At 43.6% G+C, this 22,687-nt stretch overlaps 3 protein-coding genes across 10 annotated transcripts; all 3 read right to left on the bottom strand.

Annotated features, from left to right (window-relative positions):
- Positions 1 to 2,347: 2,347 nt before the first annotated feature.
- On the bottom strand, positions 2,348 to 7,918 carry LOC123060803 (activating signal cointegrator 1 complex subunit 1). 2 transcript variants are annotated; one of them, XM_044483645.1, is made up of 14 exons: positions 7,720 to 7,918; positions 7,483 to 7,546; positions 7,020 to 7,161; positions 6,486 to 6,616; positions 6,316 to 6,353; positions 6,151 to 6,230; positions 5,985 to 6,052; positions 4,973 to 5,240; positions 4,098 to 4,210; positions 3,954 to 4,019; positions 3,584 to 3,674; positions 3,323 to 3,390; positions 2,839 to 2,876; positions 2,348 to 2,750 (listed from the first exon to the last, which is right to left on the bottom strand). In XM_044483645.1, exons 1-14 carry the CDS (start codon positions 7,743 to 7,745, stop codon positions 2,564 to 2,566), a joined length of 1,380 nt encoding a protein of 459 aa, XP_044339580.1. In that variant the 5' UTR covers positions 7,746 to 7,918; the 3' UTR covers positions 2,348 to 2,563. The 2 variants fall into 2 exon arrangements, with proteins under 2 accessions (XP_044339580.1, XP_044339581.1); XM_044483646.1 differs by lacking the exon at positions 7,483 to 7,546 and having other exon boundaries at positions 7,720 to 7,881.
- A 39-nt stretch (positions 7,919 to 7,957) lies between these two features.
- LOC123060804 (VAN3-binding protein) lies at positions 7,958 to 10,162 on the bottom strand. 2 transcript variants are annotated; one of them, XM_044483647.1, is made up of 4 exons: positions 9,659 to 10,162; positions 8,573 to 9,542; positions 8,383 to 8,490; positions 7,958 to 8,288 (listed from the first exon to the last, which is right to left on the bottom strand). In XM_044483647.1, exons 2-4 carry the CDS (start codon positions 9,537 to 9,539, stop codon positions 8,065 to 8,067), a joined length of 1,299 nt encoding a protein of 432 aa, XP_044339582.1. In that variant the 5' UTR covers positions 9,540 to 9,542; positions 9,659 to 10,162; the 3' UTR covers positions 7,958 to 8,064. The 2 variants fall into 2 exon arrangements, with proteins under 2 accessions (XP_044339582.1, XP_044339583.1); XM_044483648.1 differs by lacking the exon at positions 9,659 to 10,162 and having other exon boundaries at positions 8,573 to 9,651.
- A 204-nt stretch (positions 10,163 to 10,366) lies between these two features.
- LOC123060805 (casein kinase 1-like protein 3) lies at positions 10,367 to 22,416 on the bottom strand. 6 transcript variants are annotated; one of them, XR_006428156.1, is made up of 15 exons: positions 22,104 to 22,416; positions 21,953 to 21,993; positions 21,176 to 21,245; positions 20,931 to 21,079; positions 20,311 to 20,406; positions 20,152 to 20,222; positions 19,445 to 19,506; positions 19,305 to 19,368; positions 18,577 to 18,661; positions 18,371 to 18,497; positions 17,684 to 17,748; positions 17,221 to 17,278; positions 15,561 to 15,643; positions 14,113 to 14,266; positions 10,367 to 12,257 (listed from the first exon to the last, which is right to left on the bottom strand). XR_006428156.1 is itself a non-coding variant. In XM_044483651.1 (15 exons), exons 1-14 carry the CDS (start codon positions 22,177 to 22,179, stop codon positions 14,745 to 14,747), a joined length of 1,215 nt encoding a protein of 404 aa, XP_044339586.1. In that variant the 5' UTR covers positions 22,180 to 22,410; the 3' UTR covers positions 13,849 to 14,266; positions 14,742 to 14,744. The 6 variants fall into 6 exon arrangements, 3 of the variants coding, with proteins under 3 accessions (XP_044339586.1, XP_044339585.1, XP_044339584.1); XM_044483651.1 differs by lacking the exon at positions 10,367 to 12,257 and adding an exon at positions 14,742 to 14,912 and having other exon boundaries at positions 13,849 to 14,266; positions 22,104 to 22,410; XM_044483650.1 differs by lacking the exon at positions 10,367 to 12,257 and adding an exon at positions 14,742 to 14,912 and having other exon boundaries at positions 13,849 to 14,266; positions 21,172 to 21,245; positions 22,104 to 22,396.
- Positions 22,417 to 22,687: the final 271 nt, after the last annotated feature.

Genomic DNA, 22,687 nt, shown 5'->3' with positions numbered 1-22,687 from the left:
ATCTTCTAGCATTCTGTTAAATGGGGTGGCTGGCAACCCCATCAAGCACGGTAGGGGCCTTCGACAGGGGGACCCCCTGTCCCCACTCCTTTTTGTCATTGCAATTGGCACACTCCAACAACTACTGGAGCTGACAACCCAAAAAGGACTACTCCACAAAATTCATGGGAGAGGGATCATGGTGCGAACTTCACTCTATGCAGACGATGCGGTTGTTTTCATGGCTCCAATCAAAAAAGATATTGACAACCTCTCAGCCATTTTGCGCGGACTCGGGGAGGTCACCGGACTATGCACCAATTTTCACAAGAGCTCGGTTGTGCCCATTCGATGCAATCACCTAAACCTGGAGCACACTCTGCAAGGATTGCCGGCTAACAGGGCGTCCTTCCCCATAAGATACTTGGGCCATCCATTGTCCGTCTGGCAGCTTAAGAAGGTGGATTTGCAATTTCTTGAGGACAAGATTGCGGGCAAGTTGGTGACATATGAGGGGCAAAACATCATCACCATTGGACGAACAACCCTTGTTAAGTCTGTCACCACCTTGCAAGCGGTCTATTTCATCACATCATTGGTCATACCGTCGGGCATTCTTCATAATATCAACAAACTGGAGCGGGCTTTCCTTTGGTCGGGATCGGATAAGACGACGGGCGCCAAGTGCAAGGTAAACTGGGAGATGGTTTGCCGCCCGTGCGAATATGGCGGCCTAGGGGTTCTCAACACCGATAAATTCGCGCGGGCCTTGCGCTTGAGATGGCCATGGTTTGAATGGACGGCACCACAAAGTTGTGGGTGGGCTTGGGAAATCCATGTAATGAGGAGGATCTTGACTTCTTCTACGCGTCCACGACCATCACCATGGGGAACGGCGCTAAAACGCCTTTTTGGGATTCTCCCTGGCTCCATGGGTGCAAGCCTAAGGATGTTGCCCCGCTCGTCTTTGCGGCCTCCTCAAGGAAGAATTGGAAGGTGCGGGAGGCCCTACAGAATAATACATGGATCCTCAAGATCAACACCTCCACGGTTGTCTCCGTTGAACACATCCGACAAATCTTCACCCTATGGGCACTTGTGAATGATGTGCATCTGGATGCACTCTCGGAAGATACTATTGTGTGGAAGCATACGACAAGCGGGCACTACACTGCGGTCTCCGCCTACAAAGGCCAATTCCTTGGCTTGGTTCTCTCTCCCATGGACCAAATGGTTTGGAAAACTTCGGCGCCACCAAAGGCTAAATTCTTCGCTTGGTTGGCTATCCAAAACAGAATTTGGACTTCGGATAGACTACAAAAACGTGGATGACCAAATTGTGATCTTTGCACCCTTTGCAAGCGAGAGCAAGAAAGTGGACCGCATCTTTTCTTCAAATGCCGCTTCACCATCAGGCTATGGAACTTGGTCATTACAAAATTTGGGCTTCATCATATGGACACCTCTATGTGGCATCTTGAGAGTTCGGTCAAGGAATGGTGGATAAATAGGACGGCGCCGGAGTCCCCAACAGGAAGGCCATGGCCTCTCTAACCATGCTCGTGTCATGGACCATTTGGAACGAGCGGATTGCCCGTGTTTTCCGGAACAAGAGTGCTCCACCACCAATCTTGCTAAACAACATCATCTGCGAGGCAAACCTTTGAATCACCGCCGGAGCTAAAAAAATTAAAGAACATTATTTTATGTGAGTAATCTTCCATGCCGTGTAAAAGTGTGTCCTTATAACAAACTCTATCCTCTTTTTATTTAATATAGATGAGGCAAATCTTTTGCCTCCGTTTCGGAAAAAGAACGCTGTAAAATTACATCGGTATGTATGTAATTTACGTTCATGGTAGGCTCGAAGCTACCCCACGTTCCCGGCTACCCCACTTTTCTTTTTCTTGAGAAAAAAGAAAGGCTGCGAACGGTTCCAGAGTATCGGCGGCGAAGAATACGGGAGACGGCGGCGTGGTGCTCAGATTTGGGGCGGTCTGGCTGGCGAGGCGCTGTGCTACTCGGCGACGTGGTCTCGACGCTGGTGCGGCCTGCTGTGCGCCGTCTGCCTAGGTCTTGGGCGGCGCTGTGCGCGGAGCTGTGGCTGGCGATCGCGGCGGCGCTGTAGTGAGTGACCGTGCATGGGCTACTACGTGACGGCATTCCTGCTGATTGGAATGTAGTTTGGTTGGTTGTGACTTGTGGATGCACATGAGGAGGTGAGCAATCGAGTTCAAGTGATTTCCGTTCAAAAATTCCAATTAGCTTCCCCTTACGTTTCCCTTTATCCGTTTTTTCAAATTGCTTTGGGATGCTGATATTCCCAAGTATAACTAGTTTTGGTGTTCTTGTTGAGTATATTGATTCATTAGGAAACATAAGATAGACTAAGATTTGTCCTGCCTTGTTTTGTACTTCAAATTGGTCATTGAACTCCTATAAATATGCCCACGAGGCCCAAGCAATACATAAACAGTTTTGCTAAAGCACATCTAGATGTGCCATAAGTATTGCACATCTAAATCCTATATCATTGATCTTACATTGAGATTCAATACTGCATTGTGTTGAAAACACACGGAGCTCACTCCGTCTGAGCCACCTCAGGCAAGGGAATCGAGCAGCAGCAATGGTAGTATCCACCCTCGTCGAACTTGAACCTCTGCGATAGGTGCACTGCCGGTACTGGGTACTCGCCCCAATCCTGTTCCCCGTATTGTCTGAATATAGCCCGAGCATCGAACGAATCGTTTCTTCGGTTCGATTTCTTGCTGCAGTAAAGGATGTGGACAAGGTGAGACAAACTGTATATGGACAGAACATCACACAGGATGCCGGACAATGGTTTGTTGCTCTCACCTCTTCCTGTGGCGCACATTCATTATGGTTGCATGCAACTGCGGTTTGAAAACAAAAGGCAATTTTAGCACCAAGAATCACATAAAGGATTATTCGATTTATTAATAAATAACGGATACATAAAAATATCAACAATTATTTAAGCAAACAGAGATGCAACAGAAGCTAACTGTAATGCGTGTAACATTTATCCCAGAACACTCAAACTGACTCTGACACCATAGAAGTGACCAGCTGACATCCTAAATTGATCAGGATAGAACATCTTGGCGTAAAAGACTGATCATCAATTTCACCATAGAATGTTCGATGTGATGTCACACAATGACACACATGTAAGGGAATTTCAGTAAGTTTTGGTGGACAAAATTTACGACCAAAATCTGAATAACTGATCATCAGCTTATTTATATATGCTGTCAAATGTATAGTAAATTGGCAGAGAGTGATAGAAAATTAATTCCAGTTATACAGCTGTACTCACCCTCAATTCTTGTTTGGCATCCCTTTCAAGAACCAGGCCTGACTTGACGAAGGCGTCAGTTATTACCTCTGATGGAAGAGAAGTAAAGGAACAACATCCCACATCCCAGAAATATAGCTCAATTCTATGATAGTAATAGTGAATGCTGAGTTACTGACAATGGTAGGTAATGCGCAAACTGCTACTGAGGAAATTTAAAAGATCTGACAATACATACTACATGCATATTGCTTATTAGCTATATAACATTCCAAAGGATACTGCAAGCTCGAACAAGGCGCCCTTCTCCACCAATTTCAAGTACTGGAGCATATACAACACGGGCCCTAGCTGGTGAGCCTTTCATGCATGTCTGAAATTGTAGCATTAAGGTGATGTGAATCCCCAGAAAATGCAGAAGTATCCAAAAACAATTCATACTTGAATGTAATATTGTGTTTCAGACGTCGCTTTCCTATTCATGAAACCATATAGAGTGCTGTGGTGCAGTGCTCTAGAAAGTAGTATGAAATGCTTTGTTCTTTGGCTCGGACTTAACACGCTAACTAGTCATCTATAAATCAAATTCCGATCCAGATACAAAAGGCAAGTATTCGATGACAAAATATTTCTGGCTCTAAAGGAAACTTACCAGACCCTTAAGTCGTATAGAGATAGGTCGGTTTTCCAAAGCTTCATTTACCTGGGAAGATATTGACTGCATTGAAAAGGAAGTGAATTAAATTTCTTCATATTGCCATCCAATAAAATCGTATCATATCAGAAATGATAATACCTGGAGGACTTCAGAAGCCTGAGCAATACGATCCTTGTTCCACAACTTCAACATAAGAACCGTTAGGTGAAACGTTTTGGGTTTTATGAATATCGACTTGTCAATGCCGAACTCTGCAGATGATTAAAAAGAGCAGTTCAATGCCTGAATATACACATAACATTGTAATTTCGAAATACATAGAACAATACTAATAACATGTAGCGTCACCAGTGTAGCACTAGTACATAATAATAATAAGAGTACAAAATAGCACAGTTTCTAGATATTTCTACTAGTTGCACTTTTTTTTCAGAATTCCAGAACTTTTAACTTAAATTATATTATATTTCTAATATCTTCCCTTTTTTCAATTTGCCTAAGCTTCTGCAGCATCTCATTATAAAACAGTGAGCTGCTAGGTTTCCTGACATCAGCATCACACTTTGGAGCTAATAAGCTATCAGGATCAAAACAAAAAGTGTGGCATGGCAGTCAATATAAACAAAACAACCTCAGACACATAAATTCATAAAGTATACTTGATACCAACATTAAGCTAAAATGACATCACATATTGACATCTTGCTTTCGTCGTAAACACAATGGACCTCTATATTGATTGCTTAGTATGTTGTAATTAACTAGGGAAAAATGGCTATATTTGTTTCTTCTTTTGCTGTTCCACAATTTCATATCCCCAAACATGGAGTGTCACAGAATTTCATATTATATATAGGCCATTTAGGTCATTCTTCTTCAATCTGCAACGAGGTAACGTATGTTCTATTGACCATTCCTACTTATCAAGAACATAAGTTGATAGTATTGACTGTTATAGAACTCAAAGAAGGAACATGCTACACTTGAAAAACAAAATGAGCAAAGCTTTAGACCTGGTTGGGAGCCCTTATTATCCATTTTCACTATGACAGAAATTTCTTCTTTGACTGGCAGCTTGACTGAAACACTAGGGTTCGCTGCTTCATCAATTTCTTCCATAGAACCTTCGCTTAGGCTTTCATCCTTATCACTATCCACATTAGATGCAGACGCCCCGAGGATCGACCTCTGGAAGTTATTTAGCTTCTCGACAAGAGCCGGGTGGATGGCCAACGGAAGTGATATGAAATGCGAGTAATCTAGCATTGGACTTTGAACAGCCTGAATCATGTAAAACATACGGGCACAAATTCATTATAGGGCCGCACTCAGCTAGAGAGATTAAGAAGTCTGACACTAAAGTTAAAGCGAGGGTTTCATGGCCAACCCAGTGGTCTCGACGAAATAAATAAGGAACACGACAAATGTAAAAAACATGTCCTCGTGATGGACACTTCAATTACCCCAATGAGGTACTTTCACAAAATTTGGAAAGTAAATGAGCAGACAATCATACAAATATTCCTTCTGGTATTGATGTTGCGAACTCTATGTAAGGCAGATGATGACAGCAACAACAATAATAAATGGATGTGTGCATCGCTTGATGCAAAGGCCAGGGCTTATATCTCCTTTCCGAGAAAAAAAATACAGTAACAATGTCACTTTTATAAGATGTGTTTGGTGACTCACACTGGCACTTCTGCAACAGATATAGGAGCTATGTGATTCTAGCATTCTGCACATGCACTTTGATACATTACAGAGTCGCCAAGTTAGTTTTAACTCAATGAACTTATATCTGTTAAGTAAGCTGCCTTGTGATTTGCGTAAATAGATAATGCAAGGTATCGATAAGAATTTTAGTGTGATGAACCAGATGAAGATGGAAAGTGAAACCAAACTATAACCAGTTATGATACTTCAACAGTATGGCAGCAAAGATAAACACATACAGTGCCAGTGATTCAGTAAAGACCTAAGCATACAGTAATCATCTGTCAAAGTAGTGCGTTGGATATCTACCTCTTCAAGGATCTTTGAAATCCTCTCTGATGCTTTTCTAATACTTTCAGCACTTTTGCCTTCGAGGGCTGTATTTTAAAAAAATAACTTATTTAGCTCTGAAAATAACTAATAATAGCTACCTTATTGAACATAATTTCAGAAAGAAAGATGGGGATATTTTTACCAACAAGTGTTTCCTCCTTTGCAGATGGGAAAATGATTTTAACTCCAGTCTCCTGTTCAATCTGCTTCTGCACAGATCCACTAAACACCAAAGAATACAAATTACACTAACAGATGAAGGTCAAGCATTATCCGCAATAAATAATTGCAAGTATGAGATCAATACCCTTTTCCTTTGAGAAAACGCATTAGAGGAACATCTACCTGGAAAAGAACAATTGAATCTGTGAACAGTATTTGGAGACTGCTTACAAAGATGACACACATATCGAGCCTGAAGGGGTAAAAAAGAGCTTGGCTGAAAACAAAATGGTTGAAGCAATCTGTGTAGCATACCTCAACAGAAGAGGGATATTTTTCTCCCATTACCTCCATAGTGTTTTCATCCGATGCCAAATTCTCACTATCACTGATGGAAGTCCCCACCGTTTGCTTCCTTGCGGAATTGGATAGGTCATCAAGGTGAGCTGTATCATGTGGAAATATAAGATCATTCTAAAATGACACCACAACTCGGCACACACTAAATTAAAATGCGAAAGGGATTGAATTAAGAAAGAAAGAAAGAGACAAATCATAAGGGCAAAGGGTAAGTAACTAACTAGCGCAAACCGGGTTCTAAAATTAATTTCTAAGCTTTGAGCATCAACTCGGAATTTATTGATGGTCTTGCAGTCACCAAAGAAGTAATAACTACACAATGGCAGGGGTAAGCAGACAAATCCAAGAGAAGCTTGTACCAAGGGTTGAGCTCCTAGATTGACATCCATACCAAGTCAATCATCTGGCTAGCAATATGCAGCATCACAATAATCTTCAAGAATGCCAGTAAATTTCATCAGTGATTGGTGGGAAATAAGTAGCAAAAACCTTTTGGGGAAGATGCTTGTGTTGAGACTGGCCTCCATCTCTGCACAGGTGAATCTGTTTTCCTATGTTTCGGCGCATTGTTTGTAGCTCCCTGCCCCTGTTCCATGGCAGAGGAGGGCAAATTATTTGGACCAACTGATCCCTGCAAGTCAAAGCACTAACATATGAACATTGTACCGCTCCCTCAAAAAAAAAAAAAACAGTGTACTGTACTGGCCTACTGGGTAACTAGGTATGTTAACACTGAATTCATGGACCGAAATTAAATTCATCCTGGCAGTCAATTTCTGGTCGAGAAATCTAATCTAAGAGACCCCAAAGGGAAGGGGAAAGGTTGTAACATTCCTGCCGATTGCATCTCGCGCAGCAGCTGAAACCTAGCTACTTTCCTCTCGATTAACAAGCCATAACACAAGGGAAAGAAAATCTCACAGAAGCTTAGCATCGAGAATCGTATTAGTACCTGAAGGCAGCAGCGGAGCGGGGAGCCAGCGGCGCGCAGGGGCCTTCGAGCAAGCTGGCTAAACCTAGCAAGCAGAAAAGGGGGCGGGGCGGGGCGTGGTATTAGGACGCCGGGGGATTACCGGTAGCGGTAGAGTAGAACGATTCGGCTACGGTAGCCATGTCGTTCTCGTGTTTATAGAGATTTTCTATTCTAATAGGAGACGGAGTAGGAAACAAATTGCAATGGGACTGGTACCTCGCGAGAGAGCCGTGCGCGAACATGACACGCGGAGGAGGGAGAGGAAGAGGATGACGCGCTGCGGCGGCGGCGGCGGCGGCGCCGGCGAGTGCCCGTGCCCTCGTTGCTGGGACTTGGGAGGGAAAAACAGAGGAGAGTGCCCTTCCCCGGCTATACTAGACAGGGTGAGGAGTCGGGGGATTCGTGGCCTTCACAGAACACTAGTCGCATCCAGACCAGACCAGAGCTCGTTCAGTTCAGCAACAGCAGAATACTGAATCACAAGTATATACATACATGCAGATGTGATCGATCACACGAAACCAGAATAGCACCGACTGAGTTCCATGGCATTCGACTGATTTAGTTTACAACAAGGTGGGTGATGTTCATGTTCATGTTGTCGCGGCGGTTGAGCATCTCGGTGATGCCCTGCACCCACCTGTGCTGCTCCTGCCTGCTCCGGCACTCGAACTCGATCACCCGCTCCTCCGTCCGCACCCCGAAGTAGCCCCTCCGCCGGCCCCCCTCCTCCACCTCCCTCCCCGCCCACGCCGCCACCTCCGCCCGGACGCCCACCACAACACCTGAAACAAAATCCAGGACGTACGTACAGAGTTATATTAGAGACTGTGATACATGTACTACTACTGAAGTGGATTCAGAAAGAGTGCTGCTTACACTTCTTGGTCTTGATGAACGTGCCCGCCATGTGCGCGCTCTTCATCTTGATGATCACCTGGAAGTTGGGGTCTATGTACGCCGTCACAAGCTTCCAGTGGAGTATCCCTGCAACACATACGTGCATGTCATGTCAGCTCTCTGGATTTTTGTCCAACGATCATGCACGGATTGAAGTAGTATGACGTACCCTGCCTCGTGCGCTTGAGCAGCTCGCCGCCTCTGGACACGAAGATGAGCGGCGAGATGTCCCGCTCCGGGGCCGCCCTGCCGGCGTCCCCGGGCAGGGCGGTGGCCTGGATCTCCTTGTGGAGCCTGGCCCGCAGCATGGCGGCCCCGCGCAGCGCCGTCGCCGCGCCGGCGGTCAGCGCCATGATGTCGCCGCTCGCCTGCGCGTTCACGGCCGACTGGATCGACCCCAGGATCTGGTCGTGGCTCGCGCCCATCGCCTGCGCCATCTCCACGCAGTGCGACGCCACCAGCGCCGCCGCCGACGCGATGGCCGCCGCCGTCTTCGCCCCGCCGTCGCCCCTCGTGGCGGGGGGAGGAGGAGGAGGGGCGGGTGAGGACGAGAACACCGCGCCGGCGACCAGCGCGGCCACCGCCGCCGCCACCCCGGCCACGGACGTCGCCGCGTAGGCCTGCGCGTTGCGGGACCGGGCCTCGGCGCGCTTCTTCTCCTTCTGCTCCTTGATCCACGCGCCCATCGTCGTCTTGCCGCCCCCTGCCCTCCCCGCGGCGGCGGTGGCTCGGAGGAGCTGCGCGTCCATGCTACCGGCCCTGGGAGAGAACGGCGGGCTCGTCACTCCTCCTCCCACACCGCCGTCGCCTGCCTGCGACACCGCCATTGCCGCGTCAACTGGCGGCGGCGGCGACCTCTGCTCTTTACCTGCGCCCGCGACGACGCCCACGTCGGGGATGTCGCAGACGCCCTTGCTGCTCAGGACCTTGAGCGCCTTGGATATCTCCGCGGCCGAAAGGCTCCAGGACCTTGCGAGGAACTCCATGGTCTCCGTCGGGGTCTCCGGCGCCCGCACCGTCGTCGGAGGCCACTTCTCCGCCGGGGCCGGGCCGCCTTCCTCCTCGATGCCCTCGAGCCTCTGGAGCTGACCATTGCTGCTCTTCTTCTGCTGCTGCTGATCAAGGCATTCCTCCATTGCCTGAGAGAGTCAGGAGGTAAATGTTACTCGTACTGAACAAAATTACACAAAGTCAACAACATGTTCGAACATTCCACAGATTAAAATTTTGAATCACATGAATTTTGGGCACGTACAAACGAGAGATCGGCGGCAGAGTAGAGCTGAGAGTGAGCTTGATGCTAGGACAAAGCTCAATTAGTACCAACTAGATACACAACTTGGAGTATTAACTGTCTGACATAAGCAACTGAGATACACAACTTAGAGCTGAGAGTGAGCTTGACCGGCAGAGTACTCACTATCTGACATAAGCAATTGAGAGTTCAGTCAAGCACACACGGATGACACTGTCAGGCTTGTCCCATATATGGAAGCCAGGAAAAGACAAAGCGTGATGAAGTGCTGTTACTTAACAGTGCTTAGAGGGGCTCATGCTGATAGTGGGTGCTAACTAAAGCCTCCATAAAAGTGCTCAAAATGTTGCTTTTGGCAGCACTGCGGCAGAGTAGAGTTTCTTTTGGCAATCTGCTCTCTTGTGGAGCCCCTGGTGTCTGTTGATATTTGGAATGAGAGCACAAGTGTTGTTTTGATCTCACATTTCACATTAACGTTTGAGCAGGATAGAGAACTAAGCTAGGTGTGTGAGTGGTCACTTAGTTGACAGAATATCCACACTGATATGCTGCATGTCATATTATAAGTTCTTTTTCTTGAGAAATATCGGAGTATGGCTTAGACACATACACAAAATACATTGAAGACTGATAATTTTTCATTAACTTAGAAATATGTTGCTAGTTTTAGAAAGTGGATACACCTTTTTTTTTTCCAACCGGGCTCACACCCCTTTCCATTAATTGCTTAACGGAAATACAGCAGTCTCAGTAGTTTTTACAGCCATCGCCCATTGGGCTACTAGAAAACGACTAAGCAAAAGGAGACCGAAAGGGGAGAGCGAGTTGGAGCATCAACAGGAAACCCGCAACAAATGACTCTAAAATGAGTCATCCACCACGGGGCAAAAACCTGTTGACACCAACCATCCCATCCTCAAAGCGAACAGCACGAAACGAACATCCCACGAAACCAGGAAGCCAAGTACGGGACACCACCACCAAAAGGAACCACCGAACATCTCAGCGGGCATCAAACCCCAGTGAGATCACAAACTTCTAAGTCTACTGGGCAGAACAACTTCAAGCACCATTTCCCAGCATGAGCCTCCCCCTGGTAGCAGAACGATCCGCCAACGAAGCAGCCGCGCGCACCATCTTCTGCACTCCAGCCTGGACGTTTTCCTTGTCGATCCCTTTCAGCAGACCTGACCAATACATCAAAAAAGAGCATGCAGTGAAAACAGCCTCCAACGGGGAGCGAATGATACATTTGTCAAACGTTACCCTGTTACGAGTGCACCAAATGCCCCAACAGACAGCAGCAACAATAGTCATGTAATGCTTTTTACCACCAGGAAGATATTTATAGAGCCATGCCCAACTTTGCCAAATGGTTTTAGGAGTGCAGGATGCTCCCAGGGCTGACCCAATCGCCCCCCAAACAGACCGAGCAAACACACACCCAAAGAAAAGATGATCCGCAGATTCAATATCATGGCAAAATGAACATGTTGGGTTCCCGGGCCAGTTCCTTTTCCGCAAGTTGTCCCTAGTAGGGATGGCATTCTGAAACAGCTGCCAGAGGAAGATTTTAATTTTCAAAGGAATCCTAGCTTTCCAGATCAACTTGTAGTCAGGTCCTGACAAATCTTTTTCTAACCACTCATAAACAGATTTCGTGGTAAAAAACCCCTGACCCATGGACTTCACCTGACCCATGGACTTCTAGTAATTTGTGTAAAAGCCACATCTTATTTGCTTGAGAAACGAAAGAGGATTTGGGGGTTGTTGGTTATATAGCCATCTATTTGGTTCGTAGGCATGAAAATATAGGAGAGATACTCGGGTCTAACTCCCAACATTTTGATGAGAAACATGGCGGGAAGAGCGTTTCTGATCTTGATGATAAGTTATGTTATCATGATCTGCCACCTGAACCTCTCTCACCATACTAATCTAGGGACTGGGATTAACAGCAAACTCCATGCTACATGCCCAATCTACACAGAGGTGAGGTTTCGTCTGAAAATTTGCACTGATCATGCTATATTGCATACAAAAGAAACATGGTTAAACGAGAAGGGATTGAATCATCGACGTAGTGTGCCTCTTTAGAAAGGATCTATAATCGGGTGATGGTATCTATCCTTACGTGTGTATTATCCAAAAACCGTTGGCGGCAACAGAGAGAACAGAGTTCGGCTAGTCTCCATGATATCGAGGCAAGTAGATCTGTATATGGGATGATAGGAGTGCCTGCAACTTGAGGAACAGAAATGTTTGGGTTTGGCATTGCACGTTTCAACTTTCGACTAGAACCTATGCTAGTATTTGATTTACTACCAACTTTAACCTGAACAGCACTTGTAGCTTTTCAGCAAACATGCGAGAGTTGGAGCTTTACCTCCTGCCTGCATTGTCTGGGGATTGTTTCTTAATGCTCCAAGTCCCAGGAAATAATTGAAAGAAGGCTCATGATTGGGTGCTTAAGAAAAAGACCTTTGCTGGTCAGAGAAAATGATTCCACCTGCAGCCCGGGTTTTCCGCCGTCCGTGCGAAAGCATTCGGCCCCTCGAATGGAGAGAACCAACTGCGGAATCCTTTCTAGATAAAGCCCCTGTTATGCGTCCAAGTTGAAGATTCAAACCAGTGTTTATTGTGACTATGCTAACATATACAGTAATTAGAACAAGTAATGGTCAGATTTCAGTACTGAATAACATGGCTTAACTAGAAACAAGAACAACAACGGGCTTCCAGCACGCATGCGCGCCCACAACATCAAACAAGAACATATGCACTCATGCAGGAATCAACAAAATTACGCTAGTTTCGTAGCTTATCACGTTATGTCTGGTTTATGTGTACTCTAGCAAATAATGCTTGCATGAACCCCAAAGTATAATTAACCAGAAATAACTTTGAAAACACAACGAAAGGATGAAAAATTAGTATACTACAATAAGGCAGCAAATGTTTCACGAAGAGATGCCAACTACGGAAAAAGGATGGTGCAGAACGTCTTGTGACAAGCGATAGGGTTGCTCGGCTATGATGCGATCCACTACGGAATGCTGTGCTTTGCGTTCCATCATTGCCTAATCTGGCCGTGCAGGGACAGACTAATTGTTCTCGCCCAAGCTAAAGCCTCTTCAAAGCTCCAAGCAAACAACATCTTTTTTGTTTTTTGCAACATCTTTTATTTCATGGTGATCAACAAATTATGACGCCAAGTCCAGTCCATTCAGTGCTCTGTGACATGGAGTGACGTAAGACAAAAACCTGTCATGCAGACACTTTGCCATCGAGTTGGTACTGAAACAAAACAATGCAACACGAAATGTTACCACGTACCGAGTTAACATGAGCAAGATACATGCTGTTCTGGTATGATAACACGTGCGCACGCTAAGTGAGACCTCTACACTTGATTATGTGGCGGTGAATCGGTGATGCATACACCTGACAAAAAGTGTGTGTTCCTCTTCCTCTTCTTCTTTTCCGCAGAATAAAAATGGAAGATTCCATAAAGCAGATGTTGCATCATTGCCGTTCGTGTAACAAAGCATACAAGTGCTGGCAGTGGAGGCAGCACTTGGCTGGACAAAACGCTCAACTTTGGTGAACCACATAAGAGATTTTGGTTTAATTATTCTGCATTTCCCCCGCTTTATAAAGCTAGCCAAAAATTCTGCAGCATTGCCGACAAGTATTCTTTAACATATTTCACATAGGTAGGATATTAAAATGGAAATCCCAGGCAAAAACACTTTAAAAAAAATCTACATATTTATCGGAAACTATAGCAGACAGATCAAGGCCAAGTAAACTAAAGGATGATATGCTCATAAGAAGTTATTTAATTACAGAACTTGCCATATAAAATAAATGCTTATTTACGACAGAGAGGCGCCATTATTTTAACAAAAAAGGAAAATAGACCCACTAGAACTCTATAATGTAGCATCTCAAGTTTTTAATCGACAAACATTCAAAGATAGTTGAATTATATATCTACGAGCAACCCAACATGTGATTACTAAAGTAAATATGTGACGTAAAAACTTCAGTAATTAATAACCTACTGAAAACCCTCTGCCAATCTCCATGCAGAAACAATTAACTTGAGATTAGCCTACTGCACTAGTACTATGTTCTCAGGCATCTTCAATACCCAATGCTGAAAATATTTCAGATCATGATGCAAATTTCATGAATAACCTTATCACCACATGTATATTGGATAGCTATCAGATGCTGAATGAGCCGACAACATCACTATTGCTCAATGTCCATGCCATTTATCTAACCATATGAACTATTTACACCCGACATCATCACTATTGCATAATATCCATGCCATTTATCTGACATATGAACTATTTACATGTCCTCCGCGACTGTGAGAACAAAATGTCTGAAGCAACAGTCACAGAAAATGCTGGAGCATCCAACAACAGCAGTGATCAAACCTTGCATAATCAATCGGATCTGTAGCCATCCTTGTAACATGCATTAGGCATCAGGATGTTTGAATTGATTTTGTGATTCTTGAATCTGACCACTCTAAAAGAAATGGAGTCTAGTTGAGCATTTCCACATTTCTAGCTCCACAAGAGAGGCGACCTGTATAGCAACAGAAATTCATTAGAACTACCACGGTTAACTGAACAAGAGTATAGTCCCAAGAGTTGTACTCTCTGCTGGAAAAGGCAGTGCCTAGGAGGCGCTTAGGCACGCCTAGGCACTAGGCAATGGCCAAACGCTTCGCTTCAGGCATAAGCTGAAGTCTAGGCAGAGCAAGTAAGAAATTCTCTACCCAAGCAAGAAATCATGCCATATTGCACTGATATGCCAAAAGGGTCATATTCCAATCGTGGTAGCTCGTAGTTAACATACTTATATGCCCTAAATTAATAAAATACATATATAATAACCACATATACACCCTGATAGTAAAAGTTATATAACCGCCTAGGCTGCGCCTAGGGCGCTTAAGCACCGCCTAGGCACTAGGCGAAGGCTAACCGCCTCGCTTACGCCTACCGTTTTTTCCAACCTTGCTTGTACTACAAGGTTAGGGCTACTGTTGGAAGTTTACCTATCACCTTGCTGGGGCATTGTGCGGAAGTGTCGGAAAACAAGCGCTAGGAGAGCCAGTATTGCTGTCAAAACCCTGATTTTGATGAAAAGCGTCGATACACACTACATGTCTTGAATTCCCATCATTCTTCGGGTTTTCATTTCTGGCACTGGCAGCCATATTTTGCCTCTGATTAGATCAACCATGTCATAAGTAACTGCTTAAGCAATAAAATATATACACCACATGCTATGAAATATATGATGCTCGCATCATTTTGATGCGTTCTTAATTCAAAATAGCATGCATGTTAGCCTGTTCGAGAGTATATACACACCCTGATCCTTTCGTCAATAATGTCAAGGAATAACCTGTAACAGAAGCACAACTACTCACATATACCAGAACTAGTAAATTTTATGTGGTGCTGCTCATATGGTAAAATTAACTAAATGTACCATTATTTACTGGATTTACATTGGAAAGATGGGTTCTCATTATGAACTGTATGAAACAATTGCATTTGGCCACATTCCAGTAAACATGAAACCTTTAGCAAAGTAAATTTCTACTTAGAAATTCTCTGAGAACACCAGTAAGTTCTACACAAGCATGCAGCACACTTGAGCATCTGTAGACTGAAACCAAAAACAGTGGAGTACAATAATTAAAGTAATGTAGAAAATGTAGTGGTAAGAAACTGAATATACTCTGAGTCAATAAGTGGAGATTGTTATCTTCAATTAATAAAACTAGTCATAAACAAACTGATCAGTAACTGTCAGTAACTCAGTATGATGCATGGTAGGGTAAGGATCTCTCTGTTTCCAATTTCACCTGTAACTGTGCAGCTGACCCGGTCATATGGCTTGACTCCATCTGTTCATGGGCTTCATTTGGATGGACATCCCCATTTACACCTGTTAGTCATAAGTTCAGATAAGAGATCAATATTGTAGTCAATTTTATCAAAACATGTGTCATGTGGCAGAATCTCTAGTCTGATCTACTAACAGCAAAATGCAGCTATAAACTGAAGCAAGAACCGTACGTTAGTACTTAAGAAAAGTGACACGTTAAGCAACCATGCCATGTCCACTGCTTTCAAAGTCAAAATCCTTATATCTAATCACTGTGGCCCATTTACAATATAATAACATCAAGTGATAGCATGCTACAAAACCCTACACAAGATAGATGATTCTCATTGATTGGTGTTAAGAGTATTGCTCATGTTTATACCATTTATATTTATATATACAGTTTAGACCCATAGCAAGCCCATAAGGCCAGTGTACCCTAGGGTGTATCCCTCTATTTGCAATACAGGAAAGTCGATTTGGGCATTTCCTCTATTCAGAGGACGTAATACCAGCACTGCAGCCCCCAAATCCTTCCTTTCAAGCTCATGGCCATCCTGACTGTGTCTTTCTTTACCAATCTGCTGCTGCTGCTCCCTCATGAATCTGCTGCTGCTTCTGCCCCTCACCAATCTGCTGCTGCTGCTCCCTCATGAATCTGCTGCTGCTGCTGCCCCTCACCAATCTGTTGCCACTGTTGTTTGTCTAGCTCCCAGTGTTGCTATTTGGCGGAGCCGAGTTGCTAGTGGAGATAAATTGGGTTGATTGCTTGGCTGCTTGTGCTAGTTGTTGCCGACAGCTAGTTGTTTAACTGTGGAAAGAGTTTAGCTAGGTCCTTGGTGCATTTTGTTGCAGCTATCATAGCAAAAGAGATGCCTCCAACTACAGAGAACGTGCATTCTCGGTCAATGAGACTGGAAAGAGTTGTAAGGGTTGTCGATCTCAGTGACCACCATTTGACCAAGGAAGATGAAGCCACAAAAAGGCAAAATGATGATGCTAAGGTCATTGGTGCTTTGATTCTCAATGGTATCCTTCACTTAGGATGAGTCTTAACTCTTAAGTATCACTAGCAAAGGTGATATGGAAGCATTTTGAGAAGCAATAGATTCACCCAAATGGAGCCCTTCACTTTTCTTACTGCAAAGTTGCACAATCTTCGCAAAGAGGGCATGTCCATAGAGGATTACTGTGGAGCTTTCACTCGCATCTCTAGCCAGCTTATCTTGATGACTTCAATGAGTTGTACTGGATGTGATCTTGTATGGCCGAGAACAAGCATTAGCATCGAACATTTATGTTTCAGTCTGCGATGGACCTCAAGAAGGAGTTTGAGATTAGTTGCACCCAGTTGCTTGGTCGTCCCACTCTTCCCACCATGGATAAGGTACTTTCTAATCTCATTGACACGTCTCCGCTCTCTAGCCACACATACTGCTTCCGGTGACTTATATGTATACCTTAGGCCCCCAGTATAGCAAGCCCATGCATCCTAGGGTATATACCTCTCTTTGCAACAGGGAAGTTTTGGGCATTTCTTTTCTATTTAGCTAACAATGCTAGCCCTCAAGTTACACGATAATCTAAATGAATACTCTTATTTATATGTTTATGAAAAGGTGCAAAAGCTAAGTTACCCGCTCGTTTGTCAAGATGTGCTGGGATTGCTCGAGCAATAGTTGCCCCAGGAACATGCTACAAAAAGTAAGCGAGTTTGTCAGGTAGACACTAAAGTTGCACCATGCCGAAATATAGTAGATAAAAAATTACTCTGAACCACTGACCGTTCTGTAATAGGCTCCAATGAGATTAAATATTCATAAACTAAATCTATTTATGTAGGAAAATGAGATTCCATTTGAACATGATATGTATTATAATTTCATTTTGAAAAGCATTTGTCCCATAAACAGTATCATTGCTTAGGAATAATCATAGCATATGGCAAAGAGAACCAGAGGATGAGGAGGGGAGTTCTGGTGCAAGATCAAATCGCATCAAGGAATCCAAAACTAAAGAATGGTAGATTAAATGCAAACTGAAACTTACTGTAAAAGTACTTGCAATAAAACTTAAATATTTTAACCCCTGATGAAGTACCTGGGTCTTTTGGCCTTGTTTATATTTCAAAACAGTCCAGTCAAAGACATAATCAAAATCATAACCTGTTGCAAGATGAGCAGAACATTGGGTGAAATATGCAAGTAAAAACTCAGATAGGATCTGTTGAACCAATGTACTCCTCTGTTCCAAATTACATGACATTTTTATTTGCACAATATCTAATATGCAGTTTTGACCATTACCTTTTGTGAATACCTAAAAGATAAACAATTTTTCATGACAAAGCTAACAGTACCATTTGCACCTAATCAATCTATAGCTTTTTTATTAATTGGTTTTGAAATATAGAGAAGTTTGACTGCAAGCTTTCTAAAATGCCATCTATTTCCAAATTGAGGTAGGACCTTTTAACAGTGCTATTACAGAGGTATACACTATATACTCCCTCTGTTCCATAATATAGTGCATATAGATTTTTTTAAGTCAAACTTCATAAAATTTGACCAAGTTTATAAGGAAAAATATCTATATTTACAATATCATTTAAATATAATATGAAAATATGTCTCACGATGCATCTAATAGTATGTATTTGGTATTGCAGATGTAGATCCTTTTCTCTAAAAATTTAGTCAAAGTTTACAAAATTTGACTTTGAAAAAAATCTATACACTATATTACGGCGGAGGAAGTACTGTGTAGTACTACTAAATGAAGGAATACCTTGGCGGTCGAATAAGTCTCGAAAAAGGCGCTTCACGAATCCATAATCAGGCCGCTGATCAAATGTCAACGACTTGCAGTAGTGGAAGTAAGATGCAAATTCTACCGGACAGGATTTGCATAACACCTGATAAATAAATAAAATTCAGCTACAGATGTAAAAGTACAATTTCTGAAGCTTGGTTTAATATGCTTCTGAGATAAACCTCGATAGGTGTCGAAATCTTTTTCTCACATATCTTCTCATACTTCTGCTTTTTCGTTGCAGCTTTTAGTCCCTGCCAGGGGAGACTGTACACACCAATACATGGCAAAAAAATTAGAGAAATTACCAAAATGGATAATAAGACCTCAATGTTCTGATAGCTTTGATATTATACTTAAACAAAATTGAGATTGGTATCAAACCCTGTTACATTTCCCACAAAAAAAGGTACTTGGAAACATGTCACGGAAAAGGCACACAGATTCACAACAATTTGCTGGTGTAACTTGAGATATAACGGATTTTCGTTAACCAGCTGCACAAATGTCATGCGTGCATTGATATGGCATAATAGTGAAGTCTGCTTTGAAATGAGGGGTTTCATATTTACAGTTTGTTCTAGGGAAATCTTTGTAAGATGCAGCCCAAACATGCTAACAAAACAAGCAGAGATATAAGATCCCATGCTACAAGGCCTATTTTGAGCTGAGCAACATCAGTTCATACCTACAGACTACAGCTAGACTGCTAGAGTATCTAAAAGTGTGAAGAAAGTCGTAGTTTTTCAAAAGTAGGTTCTTGAAACTGCTTGTTTTAGATATGATGTCTATTTACATATCTTATAAAAAGTTGACTTGCACTCCTTAATGTGTTTTCAAGCACACTGCATCCCAGATGCTGTGCTCATAAGCAACATAGTAGTTCCACAGAACAGCAGTATAAGCCTACCTTCCTCGGAGAAAATATAGGAGAACATAGCCAAGAGATTCCAAATCATCCCGTCGACTTTGCTCTGCCAGTAAATAAAAAAATGTTTAAAATCAAATCTAAATGATGATTTGACAAGTAACCAACTGATCATGACTTACCAATTCCAAGGTGAGTGTTGCTACTTGCATAACGTGCAGTGCCAGTTAAGTTCTTATGTTCCCTACAGTAAAGCAGCAGTTCGATATTAAATGGCTGATCAAAGATCATGAACAAGTTGCATTTATATATATGCCGATTGCAAGGTACACAGGCATTCTTTATAAGTACAAGAGAACAAAGTTGAAAACCCGTATAATTGGGCAATAAAATTAACAAAAAAGGGAAAATCTGGCATTATATAATTTATATTGTTGTTTTCATATAGAGGCCATCACACTATGATGCAGAGTGGTCTGTAAACAATCAAGATATTATGATAGCAAAAGGCTATTGTTGATGGAACCTAGAAGACTAACTTAGTAAAATATTGTGATGGGAACATTCCCACATAGTAAAGAGCAAAGTAGCAGTGGTCAAGTACCACATGGGAGACACCAATTGAAATTACAGACATAGGTCATAAGGTGGAGGCCATGATGTGTCACAGGTCCAATTCAGCGCACTACCGCTGTAACTATAATTTCCATATGGCACAAAAAAGGTAAAGTGGGGGCAACGGAAATGACAACAGATAACAAGTATTGGGTCAGCTAACTGCTTAAATCAATTCTGAGCAAGCATAATTACATTTAGTTTGACACTAGTAAAAAAGTCAACCTATGGTACCATCTTCTACCAAAAAACGCATCTTCAGAAATATATGTACCTGTAAGGAATATGTCGATTCGTAGTAGAATCCCGGTATCTTTTTGCAAGCCCAAAATCAATTACATAGACCTGATAAGCACACGCAGAAATATCATTGATGAGATTGTTCAGCGCATTAACAACTTAACATGGAGCTTTAGTGCACCACAACAAGTACCTGATTTGCCTTCCGGCCGAGACCCATTAGAAAATTGTCAGGTTTTATGTCTCTATGCAAGTATCCTTTGGAATGCATAAATTCTATCCTTGTAAGCTGTTAGGATTATATAGAAAAGAGAAAAGCTGGCATTACTTAATCAGAGATGGAACTCAATGCATGCATGCAAAAATTATATCAATATTTAATGGGGGCAACGAAAACTTCAGCCAACTGTATTCCACATGCGGCTACTTAACTACATCTAGATTAACTGCACATTATTTCGAACTATGCAAATAAATATGAAGCATATAGAAGCAACATATACAAGAAAATATCTGCTAGTGCATAGTGGAACCCTCTATAGAAGTCCTGGCAGTAATTATTTCAATTGCTGCCTATTCTCTATTATTAAGTAGTGGTAATGTGGTATTGAAAAGAGCAACACAATAATGGAACTCTCCAAGGAAATCCTCAAGAATAGACATTCAGTGTTTGGTTACCATCAGATATATTTCTTTTTTCCTGTGAGTTCCACAAGAATTCAAATTGCTGAACAAACGTTGACACTTTCCAAATGGCTTTCAGTGTTCGGCATAAGGTAATGAAATAAAGTGAAATAAACGGTTACTAATTACCATTTGGTCTGCAAGCATTAGGACAGTCTTCAAGGTGAATTTTCTGCCGCAGTAGACAAACAAATTCTCTAAGCTCGGCCCCAACAGATCAATGATAAGAACATTTTCCTCCCCATCTACACCACACCATTTAACATTCGCAATGCCACCTGGAAGCCAAAACATTCCCTGTCAACTCCGGATCTTATCCAAATAAACCCACCAACCATGGAACTAAGGAGAATTGGATGACAGGGCATACATACTTCCTCCTTGCAGGGCGTTGTAGATCTTTGCCTCATAAAACAGCTGGGGGTGCTTTGAGCTGCTACTTTCCTGCCAGTGAGGTTACCAAAATAAGGATTCGGAGATGGTGTGTGCAAGAAAAAGGGGTTTCACTAGGCAAGTAGGCAGTGCATATAACAATAACACTCAAACTTTCCTTTCCCACTGGTATGCTTGCTCTCACAAGGCAAGCCATGAAGTGGGATGGGGGGAAAGCAGGGGCACCAACTGAGCTTTGACAATAACAATCAAACTTTCCGCTCCCACTCGTATGCTTGGTCTCACAACTTTTTCCTGCAAGGCTACAAATACAATTCCTCTACGCCAAGCGTCATTATGACCAACCACCACCTGTATCGATCATCACCCAAGATGCTAAGAGGGAGCATTCTAGAAAGGAAAGGGGAAAGCAGGCCAAGTAGCCATACAATTAAATAAAAGGCGTGTGCTTCGACCTTTCTGACTACATGATTACCAGCATTTTCTAATCCCATTATGATCAGCCCAAAACAAGCAAGAGCGACGACTAACAGACAAATTCGGGACAGCAATCGAATAATGCATCCGCGCGAGTGGAAGCAAGCAAACCAATCCAGCATTCCACCTATATATCCGCTTAACTCAACAGCAATCCAATCAGGCAATCACCCACCTCTCCACTTGAGCCAACTACTCAACAGCAACCCAATCGAAAATTGAAGTATGAAACAGGGCAGAACAGGGCAGGGCTGAGAGGAAACAGGGGATACAGGACTCACAATCTTCACCGCGACGATCTCGTAGGTGTCCATATCCGTGGCTGCAGCAGCAGCAACAGCGACAGCATCAGACGGCTATGGATAGAGTCGAAGAGGAAAAAAAACTGAACAAACGCGGGCGGCGGCGGCGGGGAATCGAACGATCGCTCACCGAGGTAGATGACCCCGAAGGAGCCGGAGCCGATCTTCCGGCCGAGCTTGAACTTGCGGCCGACGATGCGGTCCATGCCGCCAGTCCTGAACACTTCTTCCCCCGCCCGATTCCAGAGGAGGGGACGGCGGGCGGCGTCGTGTGGTGGGGGCTTCGGGTTTGCCTGGCGTGGAGCGGGGGCAGAAGAGAAACGCGCGGTGAGACGTGCGAACTGAGAAGAGAAGAGACGGTGGTGGGGTTCACTGGCGCTGCGTCGGTCGCTTGCTTTATTTCGGCCGCGGGGTCGAGTCGGGTCGGCCGAGAGAGTCTTCTCTCTCGGAAAGGGGAGACGGGCCGGCGTAGGGCCGCGGCGGAACGGGGCGGTCGTAATAGCCGTGTGGGTTAGGTGACGTGACGGCGGCTTAATCTTATCCCCTGTGGGGTGGCGCTTCTCACGCGGGATGTGCCACGTTTTCGACAATCGGTCTCTGGCTCGCGGCGTCGGTGTTGCGCGTGCTTGCGTTCCACGTCATAATTTTCCATACACATTACTTTGAGTAGTCATAGATTTTGTTTCCATCTTATAATTTGTCTTTACAATAGCG

This window comes from Triticum aestivum, chromosome 3A, assembly GCF_018294505.1.
Source record: "Triticum aestivum cultivar Chinese Spring chromosome 3A, IWGSC CS RefSeq v2.1, whole genome shotgun sequence".
Lineage (NCBI taxonomy): Eukaryota > Viridiplantae > Streptophyta > Magnoliopsida > Poales > Poaceae > Triticum > Triticum aestivum.
This window is presented reverse-complemented; position numbering and strand designations above follow the sequence as displayed.